The 19,232-nt window shown below is 34.2% G+C and overlaps 3 protein-coding genes across 6 annotated transcripts; 2 read left to right on the top strand and 1 right to left on the bottom strand.

Annotated features, from left to right (window-relative positions):
- Nucleotides 1-203: 203 nt before the first annotated feature.
- LOC102614133 (uncharacterized) lies at nucleotides 204-3,185 on the top strand. The gene is made up of 4 exons (XM_006471609.4): nucleotides 204-594; nucleotides 726-920; nucleotides 1,799-1,980; nucleotides 2,579-3,185. The coding sequence occupies exons 1-4, from the start codon at nucleotides 294-296 to the stop codon at nucleotides 2,891-2,893; spliced, it is 993 nt and encodes a 330-aa protein (XP_006471672.2). The 5' UTR covers nucleotides 204-293; the 3' UTR covers nucleotides 2,894-3,185.
- Nucleotides 3,186-8,444: 5,259 nt separating this feature from the next.
- LOC102614415 (GDP-mannose 3,5-epimerase 1) lies at nucleotides 8,445-11,723 on the bottom strand. 2 transcript variants are annotated; one of them, XM_006471610.3, is made up of 6 exons: nucleotides 11,560-11,723; nucleotides 10,413-10,914; nucleotides 10,181-10,310; nucleotides 9,959-10,091; nucleotides 9,159-9,366; nucleotides 8,445-8,929 (listed from the first exon to the last, which is right to left on the bottom strand). In XM_006471610.3, the coding sequence occupies exons 2-6, from the start codon at nucleotides 10,911-10,913 to the stop codon at nucleotides 8,774-8,776; spliced, it is 1,128 nt and encodes a 375-aa protein (XP_006471673.2). In that variant the 5' UTR covers nucleotide 10,914; nucleotides 11,560-11,723; the 3' UTR covers nucleotides 8,445-8,773. The 2 variants fall into 2 exon arrangements, with proteins under 2 accessions (XP_006471673.2, XP_052298109.1); XM_052442149.1 differs by lacking the exon at nucleotides 11,560-11,723 and adding an exon at nucleotides 11,426-11,556.
- Nucleotides 11,724-14,294: 2,571 nt separating this feature from the next.
- On the top strand, nucleotides 14,295-18,405 carry LOC102614701 (V-type proton ATPase subunit F). Of its 3 annotated transcripts, XM_052442464.1 has the most exons (6): nucleotides 14,295-14,322; nucleotides 14,404-14,600; nucleotides 15,476-15,558; nucleotides 16,589-16,670; nucleotides 17,617-17,699; nucleotides 18,013-18,405. In XM_052442464.1, the coding sequence occupies exons 3-6, from the start codon at nucleotides 15,496-15,498 to the stop codon at nucleotides 18,175-18,177; spliced, it is 393 nt and encodes a 130-aa protein (XP_052298424.1). In that variant the 5' UTR covers nucleotides 14,295-14,322; nucleotides 14,404-14,600; nucleotides 15,476-15,495; the 3' UTR covers nucleotides 18,178-18,405. The 3 variants fall into 3 exon arrangements, with proteins under 3 accessions (XP_052298424.1, XP_052298423.1, XP_006471674.2); XM_052442463.1 differs by lacking the exon at nucleotides 14,295-14,322 and having other exon boundaries at nucleotides 14,335-14,605; XM_006471611.4 differs by lacking the exon at nucleotides 14,295-14,322 and having other exon boundaries at nucleotides 14,337-14,600.
- The last annotated feature ends 827 nt before the right edge of the window (nucleotides 18,406-19,232 follow it).

The raw sequence follows: 19,232 nt of genomic DNA, 5'->3' as shown, positions 1-19,232 counted from the left end.
AATGAAAAATTTAGGTGTCAAATCAAATAAGGAGTTTCATATGTTACATTAGCTGTAACATACATCCACCCAAAAATTAGTTTCTTTAAGCCTTTAATTATTGCTGCTCAAACAATTCAGGGCTGTGGAAAATTAATTCTAGGTGAGCTGTAAGTTACGGCCAATGTAACTTAGCAGCTCCCAACAAATAAAGTCTACCTTCAGACAAGACTGGTTCAATTTCTTAGTCGTGTTTCTTGTCTTAAAACCTCAAAAACACAGACCCATTCAAACTCTAAAATCAAACACTCAAAATGTCCGCCGGAGGCTTAACGGTCGTCGACGGGACCCAGCTCCGATCACTCTCTCATCCCCTCGCCCTCCCCATCTCCGACGGCAGCACCGTCACTGGAGCTCAGCTCCTCGATTTCGCTGAAAACGAAGCATCTTCCTCTCTTTTCGGCCTCTCATTGCCTCAAAACCTCAAGTCAACCGCTCTAAAACATATTGCCGGCTCCGACAATGACGTCACTTTCAGAATCAAGGATTTTGATAGAGATCACGCCTCCAGGCTAGCCTCAGATTACATCACTGCCATCGCCGATGAACTCAAAGGTATGAGTTTTTTTGCTGCTAAACTTTATTTGGTTCAGTTGAAGTAATACTAAAAAATTTCTAAATTTTGATTGATTTTAAAACTTGCTGTGAATGTGTAACGTTGTTTCCCATGCGGGTTTTAAATTTAGATGATCCGCTAGTGGTGTCCGTATTGGATGGGAACACACTGAAGTTGTTTTTGGAGGATGAAGATGATTTCGCCATGTTAGCCGAAAATCTGTTCACTGATCTGGATACTGAAGATAAGGGCAAGGTTTGCAAAGGCGAGATAAGCAATGCGCTTGGTCATATGGGAGTTGAATTGGGTGTCCCTCCGTTTTCAGGTTCATTTCCTTTTCATTCTGAATTGTGATGTACATATATTGGATGTGCTAGGGTTCTCGCTTTGCTTGTATGCAGATCAGGTTCACATACGCATTGACATCTTATACTGATATATGAGTAATTTGATCAAATGTTCTTGTTATAATGTAGTTAGTTCCAACTGCAAAATTAAGTTTTCTTTTTTCTTTTTAAACTCTTGTCTATGTATCAACAAGTTGTTGGTGGAACCTAACAAGAAGTTAATGCTACGAGAAAGTGCCAAATTTTTTTTTTTTCAATATTGCTTACTTTTGCGCACCTTGTTTATGAGCTCCTTGATATCATTCAAGATTTTTGTTTAGCAAACATCAACTATAGACCTCTTGAATACGGGATGCTATGGAATAATGCATCATTTGGTTAGGATCTACTTTCGGTGATAAATTTGATAGTTGCCCTTTTTATAATGGGTGTAGATGTTTTCCCTTTCCTATTTCAGAAAAGCCCTGCCAAAAAGTGGGTTCTATCTTCTATGTTTGCTTGTAAGGTTCCTGGGGATGTACGAGAGATCTTGGATCAAGTTAAACTCCCGTTAGGGTTGTTGGGTAGGGATGGGTAGTAGAAATGCTAAAAGTTTGATTCGAGGGACAATAACTATTCAATATTTGACACAAGTGAGAACACTCTTAAGCTTTTGGTGATGGTAGTGGAGTGGATTTCCTTGTTAAGGTTGTAGGAGTTGCATCAGTTTTTGTATTCCACGTTTTCTTTTGTAATTCCTAGAAGCACGACCATCACCAAATCCTTGATCCTGCGCTAAAGCGTAATTTATTTTCATCAATCACTTAGAACTGTTCTTAAGTTAATATAATTGATATGCAAATTGTCAATTCGACAGAATTTCCTCAGCTAAATGACATCTTGAAGAAACATGGAGCTGAAGGGGAGGAAGAGTTGGGCCAAGCACAATTCGCTGAATTACTGCAGCAAGTGCTACAAGATATCGCTGATGCATTGGCTGAGAAGCATATCATCATCATTCAGAACATCAAGATCATTAATGGTTCCAAGCTTCGAATGGTAATTCAGCATCTTGTTTTCCTGTGTCATTAATCATTCTCTTGTTTTGGTACTCTCGTAAGAGTGATGAGAAATCATGAAGAATGATTCTTTGAATTTCTATGATACTGAAATTGGACCCCATGTTAGATTGATACAATTGCACATTTGTTCTTCCACATTGATTTATGTTTGCTCACAGTGACTAATTCTGGTTCACTAAATAACAATTTTTTATTATTATGAATTGAAGAAATGAATGATATACTGTCAACTGGAATATTTTTAACCAAAAAAAAATTACTGCAGTATGTGTCAAGAATGATTTAAAATTATTCGTTATGGCTATTGGAACACTGACAATTCGAGATAATCAGTTAAAGTCATTTGACATATACTAGTTGATATTACTTTGGTTTCAAGATTCTTTCTAGTTTTGAGAATGTGCAATCTTTTTAAAGAGCATTGGCCGTCATGGATACTTGGACATCATTCAGGACTTTTGAGATGTCAGAAGTTAATTCTAGCTGCCATAAGAGTACTATGAAAAGTTTCTAACATTTCTAGTCCTGATTCCTCTTTTTATTAATACTAATAACCTCTCAATGGAATATTGCAGCTTTTGGCAGATGAATTGCAACTGAATGGTGTCATTGAGAAGATGCTAAAGGAAAAGAAAAACTTGGAGGGTGATCGAATGAGTACAACTATAATCAGGGGTTTCCTTGAGAAAAATTGGAAAGATATTGGCTTGCCACCTTCAGAAGCCAATGAAGCAGTGGTTCTTCTTTATGATGCTGTATTTGCAGATACTGATAACAGTAAGAATGTTGTGGAAACGGAGGATGAGTTTAGGGAACACGTGAAGGACATTCTGGAGAAATTTGCAGAGCAGCTTGATGCCAACCCCGTTTATCATGATTTTGAAAATTGAGGGAAGGTCGGTATTGCCTGGTTCTATGGTTACCAGAGCTTGACCTTACGAGGTTTTACATGTTACCCGTAGATTTATGTTCATACGTACCCCTTACAGGCAAATATGAACACATGAATTTTACAATGAAGCATCAGCTTATACTAATGCTGTTACGTGATACCATATTTCTATGTATCATCTATGATGCAATTTGGGACCTTTATGTGTATGCGGTACATTTAAGCTTTTTACTGTTAGTGTTTTCGGATTAGAATGGTAGATAAGAAGCATCTTGGATGGATTTCAGATACTGAAAGCCTATTAATGTTCAGAACAAGGGTGATATTTTTTGCATAAACCCTTTCTTGTAAGCTTATTAGGAGTGTTCATAATCCAATCCGATCAATTCAATCCGTCTGATCCATAAAAATCCAATCCGTGGATTGGTGGATTGGATTGGATTTAAAATTTAAAAATCAGCAGTCGATGGATTGGATATGAATTTACTTCTGTAAATTCACAAAAATTCGTGAATCCATAAAAAAAATATTTATTTAATTAAAAAATAAAACTCATTAATGTAGCAATGCTACTTATTAATAAATAAATAAATTAAAGTATGGCTAAATTAACATAATATTATATCTTATTCGATAACAATATAAAATAAAAATAATTAAATATTTAAACAATTAAATAAGAAAATATAGTTCCCTAAACATTAAAAATTCTAAAGCAAAACAAAAACCCTAAGCCAAACGAAAGATTTTGGCATGTAACACCAAATCTCTACCCCACCGCACACACAAGCCATCACTGTTAGGGATGGCAAAAATCCCCACGGGGACGGGTACCCTCGGGGATTTTCCCCATTCGGGGAGGGTACGGGGATAATTTTATACCCAATTTTTTATTCGGGGAGGGGACGGGGAAAATTTTTTACCCAATTTTTTATTCGGGGAGGGGACGGGGATGAGGTGGAATCCGCATCCCCTACCCATTTCCCCATTTTAATTTTTAATTTTATTTTTATTTTTAAAATTACTAATAAATAAATAACAAAATTATAAATATTGTTAAAAATAATAAATATTAAAATAGTTATATTATTAAACTTTTAAACTTAATTAACTAATTAAAGTCTTAAATTTTTAATCCAAACCACAATGATACAGGAGAGAGCTGCCTAATTATAATTTACAACAGTTCTAATCCTAATTCGTATCCTACATTAGCTCGAATTGCTAGAGATATTTTGGCAATTCCAATTACAACAGTTGCTTCTGAATCAGCTTTTAGCACCGGTGGTAGAGTTGTGAGCTCACACCGTAACAAACTTCATCCAAGCACATTGGAGGCCTTAATATGCTGTCAAAGTTGGTTACGAGCTTACAATAGCAGTATGAGTTTATTTTACATTGTAATTATATTATACAGTTATTAATATTTGCGCTTATAAGTTACGTTACTTATATCATTTTCATTGTTTTAGGTTTGAAATCTGAGGTTAGCTCTCAATTTGCCACATTTCTCGAGGAAGAACTGGAGGAGCAGGAGGTAAATAGTTTTATTAAAAATATTAATTAAGTATCTACATTTATTTTATTGTCGATATAAAAATAATTTTTTTTCTTTTTATTGTAGGATTATGAAGATTGAGTCATTGACAAAGATAATTATTTTAATAATTTATATTTTTGAATGTGACTTTGAAATGGATCAATATTAATGCAAGATATATTTTGAACTTTATTTTTATCTGAATTTTTTATTTTAATATGATTAATTTAAAATCAAAAAAAAAAATGTATTAGACTATTAATTATTCGGGGACCGGGGACCCTCGGGGATCCCCTGTTAGTATTCGGGGAGGGGATGGGGATTCACTTAAGTAATTCTGACGGGGACGGGGAGGGGACGGGGACATAACAAAATATCGGGGATGGGTATGGGGAGATTGGTCCCCTCCCCTCCCCTCCCCATTGCCATCCCTAATCACTGTTTCACTTCACCACTTGAGATAATTAAGTTTAATTTGTTACTTTCTTTTCAAACTCTTCAAGTTTTTTAATTTCTTCCTGTTATATGCAAACTCTCAAGTTTCAACATTTAAATTCATAATTTTAGTTAATTTTCATGTATTGATCTAAACAAATGAAATTTTTTTTCAGTGTGTTATATTTTGAAATTTTAAATGTATTATTCTAGATTTATTTAAACAATTAATTTATTTAAATCTTGTTCAATTTTAAATTTTATTGGTAGTAAAATCATTTTTACATTAGTTTTTTTTTTAATTTAATAAATTATTTTTATATTAGATTTTTAAATTTAATTACTTTGTGGATTGGAAAAAATCAAAAAAATTTAATTCGCAAATCAATCTACCAAATGGTAGATTGGATATGGATTGGATCAAATCCGCATCCGATCCGCATGCATATGGATTGGATTTGGATTGAGTTTCACTAATCTGTAGATTGGATTGGATTAAAATTTTATAATTCATAAATTCGTGGATCGGATATGGATTGATGTCCAATCCGTAAAATTCGATTCGCGAACATTCCTAAGGCTGATCTCCGAATGGTCAAAAGAGTTGATCTTCAGGTTCCGAAAAGCTCACTGGCAGAAACAGAACTTAGGATTTATTTAACATAATTGAATAGGTTAAAACAGTCGTGCCCACAACCCTCGACACATGAACAAGAAGGAAAACATAATCACTACTCTTGTCGAAGGATGCGGTCACCGTGTTTGTAGTAAGATTCCTTCACAATCATTGCCCCACAAGCTTTTTGTTGTTTCTCAACGGTGCCTTATGCAAAGATAAAGCCAATGCCCTTGCAAACAAGACCATGTGATCTTAAACATCCTATAAAAATTTGAACCTTGAATGTTCAACATTAACATGAACTCTTTGGAAAAATGAGTCTTTCTCAAAAACAGATTTCCGTATATTTTAAAACGTGAATTCAGAGTTTTGTAACACAATGACATTAAAAAAATATTTTAAGTCATTATAGAACCTCGAATTAATATTTTAAATGGTATAGACTAGGGATGACAATGGTATTCGTAAACCCGTAAATCTGTCTAAACCCACCCACCAAAACTCGACCGTTGCAAGTAATTTTGTGGGTTGCAGACATATTTGGTGTTATAAATTGAAACCCGCACTAGGTTGCGAGTGGATTTAATATTAGCCAAATATCCGACGGATACCTGCATGGATATTCGGTAACCCGTAGATTTTTTAATTATTTTTAATTTAATTTTAATAGAAAAATATTTAAATCTAAAAATATACTTATTGTAATTCTGATTGAATTTTTGTTAACTTAATGCATAAACTATTATATACATATTGTAATTTTACTTATTATAATTTTGTCTGGACTATTATTCTTTAACTTAATGCATGGATTATTTCATTATTACAATTTTGTTCTTCATATTAGTATCTAAAATGTATTATTCTTTAGAAAATATTAATTTTAATCATTATTGTAGGAATCATGTTAGATGGGTGCTAATGGTGGTGAATAAAATCAAGATTTTCTCTTAGATCTTGTGTTTAATGATAATATGAAATGATAATTGTTGTGTTGAGATACTAATTTATGATTTTTTTATGGATTTGTGTATTTTATACTTAAATTTGAGAATTTGTGTTGGATTGATGTTGAAATTTTAATTTTCTATTTATTTTGATTAAATTTAGAATTGAGTATGTTATGTGGAATTCTAAATCATTATTAAAAATTTACATATTGAACTTTTGTAATTTTAAATGTGAAAACTCACAAAAAATCAGTTAGTTACCATCACGAATTTGGTAATTGTCAAAACCTGCAGCGGGTGCCTTTTTTTAAAAAAATTAAAATTCACAATAGGTTGCAGGTGGATTTAATAATTTAAATTTTGTGTAAGAATGAGTTTGACAATACCAAACCCACTGCGGATTATGTCTATTGCCATCCCTTATATAGACGTGCTCTTGATCAGAATTTTAATAAAAATACCAAATACATCTCCACTAATTGTTAGAATTACAATGACAAAACATTAGAGGGCTCACCATGTGCCACATGCCCCATAACGTCACACCAAAGCTGAATACGAAAAGGCTTTTAGGAAAGGAGCAACTTGCTAGTAAGCAAGCCCCCACCGCTCGGTGGCCAGAAGCCAATCGTCGCACGCTGAGTCGCCATCGAAGTCTTTAAAAAGTGGTGGCAATAAACAAAAGTGCGTGTATGTTACTACATTTGGTACTTTTTTACAGCTATTTTTTGGGCCACGTAAGAAGATGGGGTTGCCATGTTTTTCTCAATTTGAGCCTTTTATAAATTCAGCCACGTTAGATGCCATCCCGGGATCCCCCTGCAATTTGAGCCATAGAATCTGAAATCCAAATCCAATCGTCATCAACTTTCACCATCAAGAATTATGCCACATTAATTAGTGGCACTATACTTGAAATATCACCTTGTATGAGGTATGCAGAAAAAACTTAAAAGGCCCCAAAAGCACTTTTTTCCCCATAGACGAGGACAGAAAAAGCTCAAAAGCACTCGAATGAGTTGAGTATCATAGATCCAGCTGTGTTTGGCATGCAAAACTAAATAAAAGCACTTCTAGATAGTTTAAAATTGCTTTTTTAAGAGGAAGAATCACTAAAATGTATGATGAATTCAGTGTACGCAACTCAACTTCAGCAAAGCCTACGAGTAGGAGTATCATAAACCAACTGTGTTTGGCATACAAAGCTAAATAAAAGCGCTTCTAAATAGTTTAAAATCACCTTTTAAACAGGAAGAATCACTAAAATGTATGATAAATGCACGCCGACTATAAGCATAAGGTAGTGGTACCATCACCAGCTTGAAACAATGGCAATTGAGCAAAGCCTAAAGGATGGAAGCTAATATCAATTCTGGAACAAACCCCACTTAGCTTCCACATTTGCAAATCAAAACCAAGGAATGCAGAATGAAGATAAGAGAGGAGTAACACCACTGTCTGGGAATATCATGAGAGAATATCCATTATGATGAATTTATGCACGACTCTAACAATGTGCAGCAGGTCTCAGTGGAGAAATTAAAACTGATGACGGATGTGATTCCAGTGAGTCACTAAACACATCTAAAATATTTGCAGTATAATCCATTACCATCAAGGGACCACAGGATCAAGAGGCCAACCATCAATCAAGATAAGCAGGTATTTCCCTGTTCACTATATGATGCAAGATAAGCGAAAAGCTTCTAAGTTCTATCATATAACCAGCTATCAGAGACAACTTACGCTTTATTAATTGTAACTATCAATCATCACCAAATATAACTTTTCAACCATGCTGTGCCATGTGCTGAGTAAAAATCAGCTTATATGTATGATATCCAGAATTAAAATGACAGTTACTGTGTTTTATAAGAAACCCACTGTGAGCAACCAAAACATAAGCAGATCACATCGGCTAAAGAAAATTCAGAAACAACTTGGAAATAAAATTGAAATTATTTTTATTTCAAACCGACAAATAAATTCAGAAACAACTTGGAAATAAAATTGAAATTATTTTTATTTCAAACCGACAAATAATACACAAAAGGGAAATGCTCTTATATCATCCTACTGTAGCAGCCTCCACTGAAAAGCTAGGTAAAATACAATGTGAGTGCAAAAGCTTCTCCCAGACACTTCAGCATAGTACAGACTAGAAACCAATTTGAAGAATGGTCCAAACTCGAAGCGTTCCTAAATCTCCACACAAGTAAATTTTTAACTCATAGTGATAGCTTTATATCATAAGACAACATGGAATTATGATTGCTAGAAATAGCATAATAAAACATGGCTTTTCTGAGGGCAACTACAAGAGGCTCAACCACTTCATTCTTTGCCATCAGCAGCACGAAGTGAGCCTAACTGAACTGGAGCTTGAGTTCCTACCACCTTCGATGATCCATAAACAGATAGGTCAATACCTTGAGTCTTCTCCTTCTCAATCTGTTCCTTGATCCAGAAATATGTAATTCTCAGCCCATCCTACAGAATAATAGGATTTTGCAGCGGTAAGAAAATAGGAAGATGCAATGCTAAATGATGTGACCGATCCAAAATGACAAAGAGACAAGAGTATTTAGTTCTTAATTCTTGTAGACCAAAAAACTTCCCACATTAATATTCTACTGTGTAGAAGTAACCAAAATTATGCTGAACTAGAAGCAACAAAGCAATTTGCTACCAAGACGAGGAGAATTCATTAATTCGGTACCTTCAACTTCATTGATGGTGCCCAACCAAGCTTCTCTTTGATCAGTGTGTTGTCTGAATTACGACCGCGGACACCCTCAGGGCCAGGAATGTGGTGGATAGGTAGCTTCTTGTCCTCAAAGCTAAGAACAATCTCAGCCATCTCATTCATGCTAACCATCTCATCACTACCAATGTTCACTGGCTCACGGAAGTCTGACTTCGTCAATCTACAGATATTAAATTCAAAATAGTACATCAATTACAGGAGCTGAAACAGAAACTCCAAAATGAGACAGTAGTCAAACAATCTGATTTCAATTTGAATCTCATGTTAAAACACAAAATAGATATACGTTATTATGGTCTCCATGTTAGGCTAGTACAGTGTAACGTACTAATCACAATTCCTAGCTACAACATTTTACACAAAAAAGACAACACATTAAAGCCTCTTTCCTTTCTCATTGAGAAAGAATTATTTATTTCCCACGACTTCCAAGTTGTGGTTCATGAGATAATTTAAGAAACATGGCCATCCTCCACACTCCGGTCTCTAACCACCAAGAAAGCAATCTAGAAGACACTTGCCTTTTTAACACATTTAGAGAATATTTTACCACGTTTGCATCATACATAAATCTGAGTCAACTCATGCAGTTCAACATTGTGTTGATCTCTAAAACTCAACAAACCTAGAGGAATTTTTCAGACAGGGAAACACTACAATCAATACGATCCCCTACTGCAGGACACCGAGAAACCTCAACAAAGAAAATGTGAGCTTCGGACAGATTAGCAACAAAACCAGCAATTGCTAACCTGAGCACACCTTCAACACATTCATCAATGAAGGTGAAAGATCGAGTTTGAAGTCCATCTCCCCACATCTCAAACTTGTCAGTTGAAGTAAGAGCCTTTCGGCAAAAAGCAGCAGGAGCTTTTTCCCTTCCACCTATGAGAACACATAACGACAATTTAATATAACATAGAAGATGACAAAACATCCATAGGTGTAAACTTCAATTTACAAAAAGAACATACCTTTCCATGTTCCAAAAGGCCCATAAATATTGTGGAATCTTCCAACACGACACTCAATTCCAAAGTCTTTCGTGTAGTGCTTACACAACTCCTCACTTGCAAGCTTCTCCAAGCCATAAGCATCTTGAGGCTAAAATCCAAGTGGAAATATGAAAAGCATTAGAGTGTCCGATATTCAAAAATAAAAACTAATAGAAGATTCCAAATTGTTAACCACTAAAAAGTAACAAACCTCAGCGGGCCAGGCATCAGACTCCTTCAAGCTTACGTTAGTTTCCAGCTGCTTAAATTCGGGATAGATGCAGGCACTGGAGGCATAGAAAAACCTCTTTACTCCACTGATCCTAGAAGCCTCAAGCATGTTGAAGCTGATCATGGTATTGTTATACATGATAACAGAGTGGTTGGACTGAATAAAGCCCATACCACCCATATCAGCAGCAAGGTTAAACACATGGTCAACCCCCTTAGTAACTTTCAAGCAATTGTCCATGACCCTAAGGTCAACAAGGTGGAATTCATGACAGAACATATCCTCAGTCATGTGCTCATTCTTCTTCCAGTCAGAGGCAATAATGTAATGGCCTTCACTCTTCAGACGCCGAGCAATGTGGGAGGCAATAAAACCACCTGCCCCAGTGACAGAAATTCGGAGCTTCTCAGAAGGCCAGTAAGGTTCCCTCTCAAGCTCCTCATAGGTGTATGCACCATAGGTTCCTTCAGAACTTCCCATTCTGCAGGATTCGAATTAGTCAGACAAAATACAAAGAGTTTATAAGCACAAGTGGATCAAGATTATTTGGTGTTTCAATCAAAGAACAAATCCAACAAGAATGATGCATGCACAAGAACCAAAAGGTATTAAAGTTTCATGCAATGGCCAAAATTAATGGAATAACGCAAAAACCAACAAGAAGGCCAAAGGCAATTTTTGCAATGAGAATTACCATTATTCATGAAATAGAATAAATGCTAACATGGATAGAATAAATGCAAATCTATGAACAAATACAAATACGAAACAATCAGTTAAGTAACAAATATTTGGGAAACTATGAACAAATAAAAATCTCCCAGATTTGCAACTGTTCTACTCCTGCATCACTTTAAGTAACAACCTAGAAACAAAACAACCACACAAGAATTAAGCAAAGCAGGCAAAGAACAAAAACTACAAAGAAGAAAACAGAGGATCTCTACAAATGCAGGGCCATACTTCCTCTAAACAGACAATTTAAAACATACCCAGAAAAATTCAGGCAGCAAAATCAAAAGGGCAACATGTGGAAAGCAAATAAAAAGCCTTAAAAAAACAGAGCACTGAAACAGAGTAAGCAGAGCCAATGCCCAAGATGGGGATTTTCCTTTTTCTTTGTTACCTGAAAAACACCTGAACTTTGAGAGTTTAATGAAAGAGGAGAAGATAAAGGAGGAGGAGAATGGCTGGCTTTGGAAGAATTAAAGATTGAATGGAGCGCCTCTAACGCTTCACCTGCTATATATAGACTGATTAATAGACCCAGCTAGAGCTGTCAAAATAAAGCCACAGGTTTTTATTAAAAAAATTTTAGCTTTATTATTATAATTATTATTTTACTATAAAATATATAATTTATTTTACTATTTTAGTCAATGTATTAGAAAAACGCTGTATCCATTTAATGATAATATTTTTACTAATCTATTTTACAGTTCAATAAATAATTCTCTTTATAACAAAACACTGTTTGAGTGAGTATTTTTGAGTGGTTGATATGTCTCATTTTTTAAGTCAATGTTTATAATATTGTTATTTATATTTTGACAACAAAATTTCCGCTTTTTAAAATTTATATTATCAAACTAGACTTTCATCATGATATATCCAAGTAAGTCATGATAATCTTTATTTAAGATTTAATTATGATACTTTGAGCAAGTCTATGTTTCTATTATATTATGTGATTTAATATTTTAAAAAATTGAATAAAAAATGTCTTTCAAAACTTTACCAAATTTATCATTTCCTTTCATGAACCAATTCTATTTTCTAACGATAAACTAATAATATAGATATATATATTTTTTCCCTTCAATTTCTTGATACATCTTTAAAAACGAAAATAAAAAATTAATATCCAAGATATACACATGCATTCAAAAAATTATATTGCGATGAGTTAAAATGTCCAATTTAATAGGAAAATTATTTTTAAATTATATATCCAACATTCATCTTGTGCTTATTGGCATTGAAAATGGTATTATAAAATATGTCTCATTTAGCTTTTTTTAAATATTACCCCAATTTTTTTGCCATTTTTTAAGTATTTATTGCTTTGTTTGTTTGAATTATAATAATATATTTATTTGATTGTGAACTTTGGACTCGTTAGCCCGATTCATAAAAGGCCGCCACTCGTGGGCCCGAACACGTCCGGTCGGGGAAAATTCTTGGAAATTGTCTTAATGTTGAAGGCTCTGTTTGGTTGGGCCCAACTGAAGCTGCTTCGAAAGTGCTTTATCTTACCAGCTTATTTGCTTTAGGCCTCTTGCCCAAGACGTGTCCAGTGAGTATGGGCTACAGCCGAACGAGTACGGTTTGAGGAGCACTTGTGCTGCGTCCGAGAGTCAAGCCCTGTTTGGAGTTAAGAACATGTTTTGGGATTGCTTTAAATTGTCAAATAAGTGATTATTTGACAATTTCAAGCACTCAAAAGGTAACTGACAAACACTTTTTATGACAGATTATTTAGAAAATTGATTCCTTAAGAATCTAATAAATAAATATTGACTAAAAAGTGGCCAAACTAGCTTTCAAGAATTTGATTATTTTAAAATCTAATTATTTACGATAAAATTTCTAAAATGTCTTCCTTAAACTATTTTAATTCTAAAATTACCCGTCTTATATTTTTTTGACCCAAGATTGAATCCTCCATCTCTCTCTTGCCAATTGTAAACAAAAAATCTTAAAATTTCTCTCATCAATTTTTATGATCAACTCCAGTGACCACTCTGCCTCCAACTCAATCATTTCGACGTCGATTAGAAAATATAAAAATAATTCAACCCTAAAACTTTTCTAACTGTGATTTTCGTTCATGTCGATAATTTTTCTAGGCTTTGCATATTATGAATTATATGAAGAGTTTGTATATTATGGACTATTTTAATTGTTAGCTTGATCCTACTTAGGTTCATTTTGCTTGTATTGATTCCCTTGTTTCCTAGCATTTGGATTGGGTCAAATTGAACCAACCTGGCCTTAAAATTTATTTCACTTTTAATTTGATTCAGTTTTACTCTAAAAACTTGATTGGGTTTAAATTGAAAAAACCAATATATATATATTAAAAAAATTTCTCGTATTTTTCCGCATTTTAAAATTTTTAACTGAAACATTTATATATATATATATATATATGGGTCCGCCTACGTTACATGTAGTGTAACGTACACTCAGCCTGTGAAATTTCATCTAGCCCCTTATACTTTCTGTTATTTATATTTTATTCATAAATATTATAAATTTTTTGAAATGTATAATTTCGTTTAACCCCTTATACACTTAATTTTATTTTATTAAAACCCTAGAGTAACAATTATATATTGGGTCCGCCTACGTTACATGTAGTGTAACGTACACTCAGCCTGTGAAATTTCATCTAGTCCCTTATACTTTCTGTTATTTATATTTTATTCATAAATATTATAAATTTTTTGAAATATACAATTTTGTTTAACCCCTTATACACTCAATTTTATTTTATTAATAACAATAATCTATTAAAAAAATATTTATAATTATAATAAAATAATAATTATAATTATAATTCATTTAACAATAATTATATTTTTTAATTAAATAGAGGTTATTTTGAGAATTTAATATTATAGGGACGAATTCATACTCTAGGGTTTTAATAAAATAAAATTGAGTGTATAAGGGGTTAAACGAAATTATACATTTCAAAAAATTTATAATATTTATGAATAAAATATAAATAACAGAATGTATAAGGGGTTAGATGAAATTTCACATGCTGAGTGTACGTTACACTACTTGTAATGTAGGCGGACCCATATATATATATATATATATATATTGATTTTTATTGCGGTTCGGATTGAACCCGAACCGAATTAAAAAATCCAATCGGGTTAGCCTTTGTCACTACATTTATGTTAAGGTAAAATCCCAGAACGCGATCCCTAATTCCCCATTTCCCTTCTGTTTCCAGACATCTTCTCTATCGTGAAAGAAGAGAACGTGACATTCACTCATACACACCTACGCCCACGCTGCCGCTGCCGTCACTTCCGTTCAAGTGTGCCACTCTGCAACTTCTAGTCGTTCTCGATTTGCTTCCTCGTTCCAGCTGCTGTCGTCTCTGCCATCGAAGCCTCCGGCGTCGTTCGCCGTCGTCAGCCACACAAGGTAAGGTATATTTATGCGATTCCAGATGGTGAATGAATGGCTGTTTGTAATTCAATCTTCTTTTGGGCTTGGGTAAGTAGCGTGACGGGCACTGAAACTGTTCAATCTTCTTTTATATAATGGCTGTTATTGTTGCTGATTTGGTTTCTTAACATTGTAATTGTTGTTGTCTTGAGTGTTGATGGTGATGGATTATTAAATCTATTATATTTGTTTGTCATTTAGAGATGGGTTTATGGAGATGGGTTGTTAATCATGTTTGTCATTTGGAGATGTAACTTCAGTAGCTTGGTGCCTTGGTAGTTGACTGCACTTTATTTATTTATTTATATTCTTTTGTTCTTTGTTACCTTATGTCGTTTAAAAAGACTTTTTGAGGATGCTTGATAGTTTGTATTCATTTTTGCATCATTCAGCTGGGCTGGTATTTGAGATTTTTGGAATTGTAGGTGGCTGCCTGGCTGGGATTTGATTCATTTTGAAATAGAATTGAATTTTGGGATAGGTTGTAACCTGAATTGCAACCAAAATTGAAATTTAGACCCGAATTTTCAATCTAAACTGATCCAAAACTCGAACCTAAACTGAACCAAAATGAACAGATCAGGGATTATCCGGATATCCCCGATCCAACCCCAATTACCACAATTTGGGTGGTAGGGATGGGTTCAAGGATTACTAAAAACTTAGGATCGAGTCTAGGGATCGTGATCCCTGCCCCAATGCCATCTCTAATTTGTTTGTGTAAATCTCTAGCTATTTTTTTTTTTTTGTTTATTTGAGAGTGAGGTGGGGATTGGAATATTTTGATCATATTGGTTTTCAGCTACTCATAAGATTGTATGTTGTTCCTGATTTTGATTTTTCTTTGGCAGTTCAATCAATTTAAATTTAAATGGCTGGCAGAGCTCAAATCGCTACCAAGAGTTCGGCCCTTATTGCCATGATTGCAGATGAGGTAATTGAAAATACTTCATTCTACAATCAGTTTACAAATTTGTACTTGTATTGTTAGTTATGAAAGGGAACAAACCATGATAGTTTTGAATATGACTTGCAATTCTATTTGAGAAGGGAGGAGCAATATGATCATGTTGTTACTGTTCATTTGCAAGCGATTGTGTTTAAATGCATCTTTCACGCATATAGGAGTTGAAAGATATAGTCATATAGATATAAGATAATCAATAGGCTGCCCAGAGGATCGTCACGTGTCTGCCTCTTTGTGATGTCTGATGCTGGCACTTCATTATTTCTAAGTGTTCATCTAATGTAGCTCAACAATACATTCATACTGCATGTAGTTTGGTGTGGTTTTGCTTTGTTGGGCTACTAATGTTTGTGACTCCAGCAAATTTTTGATCTCATCTGGTTATGCCTTAATCAGATCGTGTAACTTCACTTTTCAGTCATTTTAAGAACAGACAAATGAGGCTGGTGCTGTGATTCTCCTTGTTTTTTTTTCCCCGTTTCATTCTAATGATGACCTGGGTTGTTAGCTGTTACTCATGTTCATTAAATTCTTAGACATGAATGAGCGTATAGGATAAACATTTCTATTATGAGTTCAAATATGGAATTTGAATTCTATATTAATGCGGAAAACGATTTGGGCTTGTCTTTCTTAACTGAATTTAAAATAGTCTTTATGTGAGCTGATATGTCTCCTTGAGCAAGCATCATGATGAAATAAAGGTTAATGAGTGTGTCAGGCTCTTGTGACTTCTGGCCGTGGGTTATGTGCCATATTGTGACCCAAACATCCTTAACAAAGAGAGGTATCCTAATCGACATAATTTGCATGATTTATTCTGGGGGTGCCTAAAAGGTATAAAAATAAGATTTATGTTTTAATCATTCCATACGCATCATTGTCTTTGCATTATTTGATCCTTGCATTTGCTCTCAAAGCATAATGCTCACTTTACTTGTTTATTCCATCATAAATCATCTCGTGAAGACCATACTGATGAGAATTTATTATGTAGGATACTGTAACTGGATTTTTGCTGGCTGGAGTGGGTAATGTTGATTTGCGGAGAAAAACAAACTATCTTATTGTTGATTCAAGTATGCTATCTGGCCTCTTTGATTCTTGAATGTAGATACTTTTTTAGTTACAACCAATAAATATGTCCAGAGTTTAAATGGGTTTCTTCAACATTTCTCTGTTTGTGTAGTATTTTCCTCTTTAAAACTTAAAAATGGTAAATGTCTTCCCGGTAGAAAAATGATTTTGATTACTTATGACCAACTTAGGCAGTGATCCATAAAATAAAAGGCTCATGCCCATGAAGGTTGAGGTGGATGCTTGAGGGTTCTTAATCAGGTTGACATGGAACTGTGAATTTAAAGGCCATAATCTCAATAATTTTTCCTTAAATTAAATCTTGTTACAGGCATTATGTCTCAGTTATTCCTGCCATAGACTATGCTGGGGCCTTTTAAAGTTTTAGTTTATAGTACTACCCAAAAAAATGTTCTTATGTATGCATTTTTTAAATTGGAAATTTTGGCCTAGTCCAAATAAAAGAAGAAAAAGAGGAGAGTTTTGGATAAGAAAGGGTTTTGAAAACTCGTTCCTTCAAGGTCTATTAAAACTGTTTCTGTAATCACATTCTGAAAACTCATTTAAAAGCTCCTGATCACACCCTTCAAAACCTTGTTCAATTCTCAGTCAGGCAATGGGTCAAAAAGAGTCGCGTTTTTATTAGAAATCACAGAGAACAATTGAGACCTTACTAGGCTTTTTCAATCTTCTCCTCTCTTTTGAATGCCTACTGAGGATCACCTTTTGTCAATACTTTAAATGGAAACTATGCTTTTGTTAACTAGGCAAGACTTCTTGTGATTGTCTGTTCTCAAGCACTGAAGTTTTTGTGCAATTGTTGGTTAGTGAAAGTGTGAAACTATTAATGTGTCTTATTAATGTTTCACTGATTGCACATGAATAGTTGCAACTTTTGGTTCATTAATGCTGGTTTTATTTGCTAATGGTTTTCATATTTCTACTCAGAAACTACGGTGAAAGCAATTGAAGATGCATTCAAAGAGTTTACAACAAAGGAAGACATTGCCATTGTTTTAATCAGTCAATACGTAAGTTCTTGGTAACTTTTGATTTCTGTGTATGACCACCTCTTGTTGATTTGAACTAAATAGTCGCAACTTGTTATAAAGCAGCAAATGTGATGAAGTTATGAAGTATATCATATATGATCTTACTGTATCATGGCATAGTTTCAAAATGCCTTGGCAAAATTGGGCTATTACCCCTCTGATAGTTTGGAAATTGCCTAGGTGCTGAGTGATTAACTTATTTATAACTGATGCGGTATACTTTCTTCTGATATTATTGTCAAGTAAGATAAATTCTCCACATACAAGCTTGAACTTTTTCTATTACCTGCAGGTTGCGAACATGATAAGGTTCTTAGTTGACAGCTACAACAAGCCAATTCCAGCAATATTGGAGATTCCTTCTAAGGACCATCCGTATGACCCTGCTCATGATTCAGTTCTTTCACGAGTGAAAAACCTTTTCTCTGCAGAGTCCGTTGCATCTGGAAGGCGTTGATGATTCCCACAATGTTCCATTTATCAAATTGTAAGCATGATACTGATAAAAGACTGCTAGTTCCAAATGAATTGCTTTTGTGTGCATGGTTTTACACTTTGCTGAACTTCCTTCCTATTAACTTATCATTTTCCTTATTTTCATTTAGCGTCCATTTGTTATTTATCATTGTGATTGAGACTTTAGTTATGATTAAGAAAGAAATAAATGACCCGATTGCTGTGATTATTGTCATTTGCTCAATACTTAATTTAGTTTAATTTAGTTTTGTCAATGACTCTAGCTATGTTTACTATGCCCGAAATTCCCAGCACCCGGACAGAAATGAGATATGGCTTAGGCTTTGATAATGATATCATCATAGATCTCTTTGAATTCTTTGGAGATTGCTTCTGATGTCATTGTTTACAAGAAACTTCTGTCACCAATGAAAAACCAAAACCATAAAAAGTGCTGATTGTTTGGTGATGCCTGACTAATTGGGCTATTACCTTGATCTTGGCTTTAATTATTTTTAAACAGCTTTTGTTTATTGTTATTTTCCCCCGTAGTATCTTCTATAACAAATCTGAAAGCAGCACTAAGGTGTTTAAAATATACTTTTAATCATCAAAAGAAAAGTTGAAAATCCTCACTAGCATATCTTCCAACTTCTAAGTGCTTAATTTTTAAGTGGAAGTTGTCCAGCTAGTGGCAAATCAACTGCCTTTACAGGTCCAGCAACTTCATTACTAACAAAAGTCCGCATTAAACAATAGCAGCACGACAGGATGAAATTTCAGTGCTTACAAAAAAGTATATAATCACTTCTACGGCAAAGTGCTGCTGATAAAAGCAAAAGAAATACCCAAATTGTGTGTCATTTGCAAATTGCAACCATTCCCTTGTCCACGTCACACAAAATGTCTTTTCAGATTAAAAAAAATTCTACACCAAATTGGTTCAACAGCAAGATTGCCTTTCCATGGCGGCATGGCGTTGGCCTCACATTAACAAACACGGAAAACTTTATGTTGCTTTAAAGGCAGAAAGTCGTGGGCCCAAGTTAAAAGATA

Source organism: Citrus sinensis, chromosome 5, assembly GCF_022201045.2.
Source record: "Citrus sinensis cultivar Valencia sweet orange chromosome 5, DVS_A1.0, whole genome shotgun sequence".
Classification (NCBI taxonomy): domain Eukaryota; kingdom Viridiplantae; phylum Streptophyta; class Magnoliopsida; order Sapindales; family Rutaceae; genus Citrus; species Citrus sinensis.
This window is presented reverse-complemented; position numbering and strand designations above follow the sequence as displayed.